The sequence below is a fragment of the Lates calcarifer genome, linkage group LG11, assembly GCF_001640805.2.
Source record: "Lates calcarifer isolate ASB-BC8 linkage group LG11, TLL_Latcal_v3, whole genome shotgun sequence".
Taxonomy (NCBI): domain Eukaryota; kingdom Metazoa; phylum Chordata; class Actinopteri; family Centropomidae; genus Lates; species Lates calcarifer.
In genome coordinates, this window is record NC_066843.1 from 21,955,414 (window position 1) to 21,965,752 (window position 10,339).

Consider the following 10,339-nt stretch of genomic DNA (forward strand, 5'->3'; position numbering starts at 1 on the left):
GGCATGCTGAGATAATCAGTCAGACTACATACAGACAGGTTTCATCATAACCTGTTCATAACTATTCAACACCAATTATTAGCTTGACCCGTGTGCTGTGGTTGTGTAAAACATGACAGCTGACCACAGACAACTGTTATTCTGTCACGCAATTCTGTCAAACTAATTTGAACTAATAGTTAGACATGACGGTCTGACCTAATGGCCAGAAACACAGGTATAATTTTTGTTAACTCTCTTACCTGCCTGCGAGAACACATGCTCAGAGCACACAGACGTTCCTGGCCCACACAGGTATGTCCAAGCCGGCACTGGCAGCTGCTGATATGAGTTTCTGGCAAGGGGCCTACTGAGGCTGTGTGTCAAATAATATGCAGTCAAATGAGGCTATACACTTGGCACTGCTCTGCTCATCTGTGCTGTCTCAGGGGGATGGTAAGATTAGTTTACTGACAGGTAAGTAGGCCATGTAATAGGTCAAGCTAACAGAGTGAATATGAACTTTTCACCCACATTTGAACAATTGTTTGAAGTTCAAATAAAACATAGCCCAATGTGCCAGATGGTGGCATTATAATTAAGGCTCAAAAACACAAGTTTAAAAGCCACAACCCTCACCCCCTCAAGTCAGATTGACTTGAACTTTGACACACAAGTTTGTTTCAAAAAAGCCTCTTGGGTTGTATCGCCATGAACATTTTTTTTTTTCAGAGGGGTGTGGGGGGGTTGTTTTGCAAATTTGCATAATGTGAAAAACAGTAAAGGAATGACTGTCTCAGAAACATGCATCATCAACAAACATCTTAGCAGAAGCAGCTTAGCATAAGTGCACAACTGATTATCATTTGTCAGTCATCATAATCTTGTAATATCTTCAGACGTTTTCAGAGAGGTTGTAAGCATTTTAACCATCTCATATTGATGCAGTAATGTGTCTCACACGATGACAGAATTCACAATTTTGGCAGATATATAGAGACAGATGACATCACATCAATTCACATGAATTTAGTGTCACTGTTAACTAACTACTTGTCTTGGAGAATCAGCATAAAAAACTGCTGTCTACCCACGTCTGAGTGTAAATTTCTGAACATTAGTGTGTAAGATTACTTAGGAATACCAGTCCCCTTTTATTAAAGGCAGGCATATGCATAATCATACACAACTAGTCCTATGCTTGATTGCAGTTAATGTATAAATGATGATGGTCTCATCCTTTTTTTTTTTGAATTTCTTTAAAGCCTGAAATTTGCTTATTGCTGCTTGTGGCTTGAATTTTAGAGATATAGCTGTTTCCTTCTGTTGAGCGCAATAAGGCTTGAATCAGAAAATACCTTGCAGCTATATTATAAATTGCATGAAAATCACAAATGTATCAGTCCTTCTCCTCAGTACTTTGCCTCTCATCCCCATGCCCAGTGGTTCAGCTGGTGACAAGTCACAAATACGTGTGTAGTTTAATTTAAAAAACCTAAAACACCTGTTTAAAATAGTTTTTAGCAAATGTTACTCAAACAGGGGCTGCATTAGTTGAGGACTGCTTTCAGCAGTGAATTAATCCAGCAGGATGGTGTATGTGGGCTAGAGTCAAAATAAACCAGTGTGTGATTTCATGGTAATGAAACAACATGTCACACAGTGCAACAATGTGGCTTATTGTGTAATAGTATAATATATATATATATATATACCATGCAGATGCTAAGTTTACATTTGTTCACTCTACAGAGTGTCTATCATGGTGAGCATGCTTGCAGTGTAATCACTTTGGTAAATGGTTTTTACTGAAAAGACCAGTGAGTCTCTCTAACGTCCTTAATGTTGTTTTCATACTCAACGAAGTCCACCAGCACCTGAAATATGAAAGAAAAGACTGGCTGTCTCCACCTGTATCTCCATCAACATTATAGCCCTTAGAGCATAATGTAGAGATATAAAGCTTAACATGGCAGCCCCATGGCTTTTCACCATAGTCTGCACGTTAAAGAGGAGTCTGCACTCAGTTGATTTTGTTTATCATTTGTGTTTGTCTTTTCTGGGGGCACCATTGCTGTACAGAAATGCCACTCTCAGGTGGGCTTATATAAAATATTTTCATTTTCAGTCATTGTCCTTGGGAGTACAGCCATAGTACCAGCCATGGTTGTCCATGACAAAACACAGTTGCTGCTGTTTAGATCACTGGTGAGCGACTTTCAAAGCTGGCTTTTGTCATTTCAGTTTTAGTATAGATTTAGTTTAGATTCTTCAGACACTAAAGTTCTCCAAATTTTCCACCTCGTTGTTTTGCATTTTGTTTTGCAACATGGAATGTTTGAATATTAAAACTTCCCAAAATAGAGTTCACTTAACATATTTAGTTATCCTAACCATTTAATCATCTGCATGTTTCTTCTTGGGTCCACCAGAGGCGCCCTAAGCAGACGTCAAACTGGCGACCGTAGTGGGAAAGAAAGGAAAGAAGGCTGAGGAGGAGGAGCAGCAGCCTGCAGCCCCTGCAGCAGCAGCAGCACCACCAGCAGCAACAGCAGCAGCAGCAGCAGCAGCAGCAGAAGAGGAGGAAGAGGAGGAGTATGTGGTGGAGAAGGTTTTGGACCGCCAGAGTGGTGAAGGGCAAAGTGGAGTTTCTGTTGAAATGGAAAGGATTCTCAGAGTGAGTATGAGCCTCTATAAGCCTCTCTGCTAAGGGATAGACATATTTTTCTCTTGTTTAGGGTTTAGTTTTAGTGGGTACAATGTTAGATAAAAATTGATATTAGTGTTGTCCTATCATCAGTGACTCATGCTCTTGAAGTAAAATATTTAGAATTGACATGACAAAATGGCAAACAACATTTCACAATGGCACAAAGACTGACTGGAGTTTGACTAAAACATCTACCATTTGTGTGTACCCCTTTCCTTCCACCTTCTCCAGTGAAGATAATACATGGGAACCAGAGGAGAACTTGGACTGCCCTGACCTTATTGCAGAGTACATGCAGAAACACAAAGAGAAGGAGGAGAAAAAGAAGGAGAGCAAGAGGAAAGCTACCAGTGAGGCCTCGGGAGACTCAGAAGAGCGAGGGAGCAAGAGGAAGAAGGAGGAGGTGAACGAATGAGAGGGGTTGATTCAGACTAAAGAATCCCCAAAGGCCAGCCTGACCACTAAATTATTTCTGTTAACTAACCCTATACATGTACACATAGGCACTTAAATGATCATTATCAGAGCATGATCTCCTGTCAGTGTTTCTTCTTCATCATGTTTTCTCTTTATATTATACTTTTGTCTCCAGGGTGAGAAGGCCAGAGGTTTTGGCAGAGGTCTGCAGCCAGAGAGGATTATTGGAGCAACAGACTCGAGTGGAGAGCTGATGTTCCTCATGAAGTGGTGGGTCCTTCACTGTCAGTTTGATATTAGTCTTGCTTTTGGATGATTTCACAGTTCCACAGTTTGTTCAGTGTTTAACGATTTAACAAACAACACAAAATGGATATATGCTAATGGGATATAATTTCAAGGCCAGACTTTCTCAGTCACTATAAAATGAGAAGGTCAGTGAACATGTCTCGCTAAGCAGCTCTCTTGGGAAAAGGGAGACAACATAAAGCTAGATGGCATTTGGTAAAATGAAGTATATATAACCTGCTTTCTGAACTGACATGAACTTACTTGTCCAAACCAAACTCATTCACAGCCTCATCCCCGCCCTGACTCTTTACAAACAGGTTCCTGGGTGTGGAGATGTATTCATTTACATAAAAACTATATCCAGCCAACTCCCCAGGTGGCCAGCTTCACAATGAATACAAAATTCTGTTCTATATGGAGCACTAACACTTATTTAATAGACAGCTGTAGAGTCACAGTGGCAAACTGCTCACATCATATCACAATTTCCATTATTTATGACTGAGCTGCGTTTATGTTGTATGTCCGTTAAATAAAAAGGCTTTTCTATGATTGGAGAGCAGGACTAAATTCCTTTCCATTTGTTGTCAGATTGTAGCCAGGATGTAAAATGGACAGTATCTCAGCATCTGGGCCAACCACACATTCTAATTTACATACTTGCAAAAGAGTGAACAAGGTTAGTCACATATATTGTTAGATTTTCAGCTATTTTGTTATAGATTTAGTCTTAGTTCTGAGTTCCACATTAGTTTTAGTCATAAAAGAGGAAAGATACAAGCTACTCAAGATACAAAGCTCTTTTTTTAACTTTTTGCCAGAAGAGTGCCTTGCCATCTTTCCTCTTTTTTAACATTTGTGTTACTTATTTGTGTTCATGTCTGAACATCTGAGCACTCTGGCCTCCATTGTATCCATGGGAGCACTGCTTGGGTGCACTAAAAGAGAGTCTGCATTATAGCCATTCTATGGCCATTCACTCCTTTTCTATCATCAAAAGTATAAAGATTTTGTCAAAGCTTTTATTTTTGAACTCTGTCTTAGGAGTTGCTGTGATAAGACTGTTCTAACAAGTTAGGTATCTAAAACTAAAATTACAACTGGGTCTTAAAACTGAATGAAATAAGAAGCACTGGGGCAAAAGTTTGTAATTAGGGCTTTGCAGCTAATTCATGTGTATATAAGCTTCTAACAACTCAACTCAGATAAGGCTGACTGCGTTACTATACCATTCTATTTTTGGTGACATTTTTAGAGCTTTGTAAATTAAATCATATGTTTATTACTGGAGTTGTGTTAATGTTATGTTATGTTGTTGATATTGTAGTCCAGACATTATCATGAGAGGTGTTTGATTTTTTTTTTTTTTTTTTTTAAAATCCTTACCATTTACATACATGAGGGGTGATAAGAGTATTAAAACCACCAGTACAACACTGCCACCTCAGTGGTAAAATATATACAATGAATTAACATGTTATAACTGTGTAAAAATATGTAATATATAAAATTCTAGACAGACGTCATGGCAGAAAATGTTATATTAAATTGCATTAGACTGTAAAGGTGCATTTAATTAAGTGGCCAGTGAATGTATTTTCAAACCTGTATTTAGGCAGTTGTGGAGCAGCAAAGTTCCCCTCAGTTTCTGCTACAAGCAGTAGAGACTCTGTGTAGTCCACTACAGTCAACTGATGTTCAAGATGAAGGTCACTTACAGGGTGCAGCATCCCTACTCACTCACTAGGAATGGAAAACAGTATTTCAAAATAAAGGCACTGTTTTAGAAATTCATTATATTTCATAATGAAGTTTTTTGATGAAGTTGAAAAAGTCTGTTTTCTAAGACTGCGTTTGCTCTTTCTTCTTTTACCTCCTCCTGCTTTACTTTTTTCTCCTCTGTCTATTGTTTTTGCTTTTTGCTCTCTTTCTTTTCCCCCTCTTTTTTTCTCTTTCTGTCATCTGTTCCTCTCTGCTATTGTGTATATCTCTCTCACACACTTTTATACTTTCTGTCTTGAATTAAAATTAACAGGAAGAACTCCGATGAAGCCGACCTTGTCCCAGCCAAGGAGGCTAACATCAAATGTCCCCAGGTGGTCATCTCTTTTTATGAGGAGCGTCTCACCTGGCACTCTTACCCCACAGAGGAGGAGGAGAAGAAAGAGGAGGAGAAAAAAGACTAGATGAGTAAAGGAGGAGGTGAAGTGTGGAGGTGTAGGGCGGGAAATCAACTATATGCTGGTGAACTGTTGTCCAAGTTAGTTGACTGTAGCAGCCACTTTGGCAGGGAAAATGATGTAAACAAAATCCCAAATCATTGGGATTCAACTGCCAATGTAGCTGACAGAGGTTTGTTTTCCTGCCCTGGAAGGAGACCGGTGTGCTTTCCTCAAAAGATGCTCCCACTTGTGTCTCGACTGAAAATAGAATTTTTTTAAAGAGGTATGTTGACACTTATGTCTGTCTCATTTGCGTTTTTTCCTTCACCAAGAACATGTCGCTTGATGGGAGTTGGTGCCTTTGTTCTGCTAGTATTCCTCCTTAGTGTCACAAGCTGAATATTGAACTGAATACAGTGAAATGACTGTAAAGTGTTTGTCTCCTACATTTGGTGACAGGTGCCTGGTGTTGGAAATACAGGAACACAATGCAAGCTGTCAAGCTACCTCTTTAACATGTGCATTCATATGAGAAGCTGAGTGTTTGGATTTGGCCGGCAAGTTTGTCTCTCCTCCCAATCACCGGTCCTCATTTTGAAGTCTTGTTTAGAAATGTTATTGGCAGATAGACGGTTTGGAGAGAACAAACTTCCCTTCCTGTTTTGTAAGGATACACTGGAGGGAACCTCTTTTGAAAGGGAAAAAGGTGAGGCGAGGTATTACAGAGGAGTAAAAGAACGGACAGAAACCATTTGTCTCTTTTAGTATCTGTTCTCTTTGTGCCACCTGAGTTCTCATTATTGCTGATGTAAGGCTGAACTTCATTTAAAACTCCCAAACACCAAATGATAACTTTACTTTTCACTCTCACATGGACAGGTTGATGTGCAGTCTACATGAAAAGACCACCAGTAGTTGGATTTGGCCATTACATGTCCTACCAGCCAATGTGGCAGCCAACCAGCTAGTGCTCAGAAACAGTTTTTTTAAATAGCTGACAAAGCTTTCCTTCATTCCAGCCATGGATGATGCTGCAGCTTGTACTTTGCTTCCTGTTATTTATTTACTTTTTTTTAAACTGATGAACATGTCTGTGTTTTATCAAGCTATAAGTTTAGGTTTTTGTACTTATTTGGTGGAGATTTTCTGTGAATGTAAAACTGTCAATCTGCCATTTTTTGTGTGACACAATCATATGCTCTCTTCATATCAAGTTGTTGATTGGGAAGTTGCATTAACATGTTTTAGTTAGTCTTGGTATCTTATTGACCACTTGAAGACAAGAGGCACACTCATGGACCGATCAAGTACTATTCATACTATTCACTGGCCTCAGAGTATTTGTTTAATGGCAAGCCAAATAGTCACTTGAAAACAGGTCTAAAAGAACATTACAATATACAGAGGTCATAAGTCTCATGTAAGTGCAAAGACTTAAGTTCATTTCTTGGTAGCTATGGCTGGTTTCATTCCTGAAATTTTCATGCTATTTTTTTTTTTTTCCTTTTTTTAACCTGTCAAAATGGCTGGTAGATTGTACACAATTAACAGCTACAGCAAGATCAGCATCTGGCTGGTTGTAATTTCCACTGAGTGATGGGCACACTGTTTGACTACAGTTGAAGAGTTGCATATAGCAGTTTCTCAAAACATTTATATTGCACTGGTTCAGGCAGTTAGGAATGCCAGTTCAAGGCTTATGTCCAACTAAGAACTCGTGTGGAGAAGCTGAGATGCCTCTCGATTTATAGATTAGAGGGGAGAAGAATCGACAACTGATGATCAGTCAGACTGAAATACATCATACAGCTAGAATTGACACTGTGGGGCTGAGAGTCTGCAGATACACTGTTTATTTTCCCTGACTTGAGTTCATTTTTAAGGGATTTCTTCTGGAAATCTTACACAGTAGACCATCATTTAGGCATCAGTTTTTTAAAGTGAGCAAAAAGATCAAAATTGATAATCGGCCAGGCCAACATTAGCCTATCACAAATAAATTAGTATTAAAATAAATGTCATCCTATAAATGACAAGAAATTGAGGTACAGAAATGCCAAAGATATGCTTCAAAACAGTGTGATCTTATTATTGTTTGTCCACCAGAGTGGTGACACATTTCTTTTTTAACTGTATGGTATAGGATATGGGACTCTATGGTCTTGCTCAATACCAATTTTTTTGGTTGCAATGTTAAAAATACAAATTTAAGAAAATCTTTAAAAAAAATTTAAATTCAAAAATGACAAATTGGTATTAGCCTCAAAATCCTATATTGGTCAGGGAATAATAAGAATGCTGGGAGGCTTTGAATAACTGGAGGTAGCTTCTACATTTTATGTACAAGATAGAACTATTGTAGCAGCTAATGTAACTAGATTAACAGTGTTAGGACTGGTGAACTGCCATGATTACATAACAAAGCATAGTGTAGTGACGAGGTCAGGACAGCTGTGTAACTGTCAGGGTGGGAAATGACCATCCATATGCTGGTTAATTGTTGGCTGTAATTCATATACTCATCTGCTGTGCCAGCCACTTTGGCACAAACGCATCCAACAAGCTTGTTTGGCTGATGAAAAGGTGAAAGTGTTTAATTCTCCTGCCACTTTGGCTGGTAGGTGGAGGTTTCCTGATGAGACCAAGGCTTTATCACTCAGTAGATATGTGCTCTATAATAAATACAACTGGGTTTTACTGCTAGTAGAGGAGATTATTAAAAGTATGTTAAGTAGTCTCCATTTCCACAACCTTGTTTTTAAACCCTCACACACACTCTGGTATGTGTGTTTTCTAGGCTGTGTTTTAGTTCGCACTGGTCGGGCAACATTCAAGACATGATTCAGCACATTTTGAGTAGTTCATGGTTCCCTTTGCTTGTATACAGGTCTATGTTCGACATAGGCTATTTATAGAACATTCATATTTTCAAAAATATAATAAGAGAACTTTTGAATTAAGCATGATCAAGATGATCCCTTAATATGAGAGGTCTTTCTCTGGTGTCTTCTCTGCTATTTAACGTTTTGTGTGTTGGATGTAGCCCGGCTGTGCTTATTTCCAGGTATACTGTATTAAAGTTAATATCGTAGCTTCCTCTTTTAGTGGACCTGGGTTAGCTCATTCAAATCCCCTTTATCTGAACTGTTTGCTTCAGGTGGCCTCTTGCTGCTTTGAGAACTGATCTTGAAGAGTGAATTTAATTCTGGAAATATTTTTCCTTAATTATATTTTTCTATTTGCATTGGATATTGTCTTTCTGCTTCACCTCACTCTGCCTCATGTCACAGCAACTTTTTAAAAAATATTTACCTTTTTCTCAAATAATTTGTTCATTTTAATTAGCCCTTACACTTAGTGATGTGTTATAGAAGACATGTACTAACCTAAACAGTAAACATAAAAACAGTCCATCATGTGACACAGATTGTATAAGCCTATCAAAATTCCTACAGTACTTCATATAAAAAGGCCAGATGATGACTCATTACACACTTGACTAACACCAACTCTGTAATGTCTTTGACCTGTATTTGGCTTCTACTGAAGCTGAGTTAAAGGTCAGTGTGTCAGAATATTTTTTTCTTTCTGGTGTGTTGACTCAGCTGTAAATACAGTTTTTAGTGTTTGAAGTCAAACCTCTGACTCTAAGGTAGCTGTGCAAATTGCCCATGCTGTTGTTTAGTTCTCTAATCCTAACCTTTCTGCTTATCTGTTTTCACACAATGAAATATATTATTTTAGGTGTTCTGGCCTGTGGGACGCTCTTATTTCTTCACTGTGTACATCAGTATTATGATTAAGATGTCCTGCCCTCTGTTATACCTCTCCATTGACAGGAAGGGATTGAATTAGCTGTACCTGGGTCTGCTAGTTAGCTTTTCTATCTTGTCTGACACTTTTCTCTATATTTAGCAGATTAGCTTGTGTTGTCTTGTTGCTTGTATATTGGTTTTCCTTGGAATGTCACTGTCATGGCTTATCTTCCTCTGATTGTCAGTTTTGGACAATAAAGGTTTTTCGTTTTCATAAGTATTTGTCCTGTTATGTCTTAAGTCCTGTTTGTTTTAATAGTACACAATAGGAAAGTTTTAACCACCACGGCTATGAGAGCATTTGGGGAACTGGGAGATGGCTGAAACCAATGTTGGCCTTTTATTTTTTGCTGCTAGTGGGTCCTTTGTATCTGTGCAAACTTGACAAAATGTATTTTCAAAACAAGTATATCACAATATTAAAGCTCCCTACTGTTGGTATCATCATTGTATCAGTCTTGAATGTAACCTGAATGTACACATTTGCAAGACGAACTGAATCTGCGATTTTGTATAAATTTGTCTTAAAATGTATTCAGATCCTCACAAAGTTAACACACAAATCATTGTATTGTTCTTGTCCATGTTCAGTACATCAAACATTCACAGTGTAGGTTGGATCAGCTAATTGTGTCAACAGAGGCTGACTGGAGTCCTATCAGTGAAAGCAGATTTGAGGTGTAGGTTAGAGCTACTGTGACATACAAGAGACACTCAAAGATTTAGAGTTTGTTATTCAGAAGAAGCATCTGCTGATGTGAACCATGATCTCAGAAGACTTGATCGAGAGTTGCAGGTTTTCATGAGGCTGGAAAGGGTTACAGAGTCATTATCAAAGAGTTTATATATTCATTAGTCCACAGCCAGACAAACGGTCTATAAATGGACACTTTGCTACTGTGGCTACTCTCCCTAGAGGTGGACAACCAGCCAAGATGACTCCAGGGGTACAACACAGTGAGGTA

At 38.6% G+C, this 10,339-nt stretch overlaps 1 protein-coding gene across 1 annotated transcript in view; it reads left to right on the forward strand.

The window, feature by feature from the left end:
- Positions 1-9,591, forward strand: part of cbx1a (chromobox homolog 1a (HP1 beta homolog Drosophila)) — a 48,064-nt gene extending 38,473 nt beyond the window's left edge. The window contains 5 exon segments of the mRNA XM_051074078.1: positions 2,427-2,602; positions 2,604-2,656; positions 2,921-3,092; positions 3,282-3,376; positions 5,433-9,591. Of these exon segments, the coding sequence (XP_050930035.1) occupies positions 2,427-2,602; positions 2,604-2,656; positions 2,921-3,092; positions 3,282-3,376; positions 5,433-5,583 (647 nt within the window). The 3' untranslated portion in view covers positions 5,584-9,591.
- Positions 9,592-10,339: the final 748 nt, after the last annotated feature.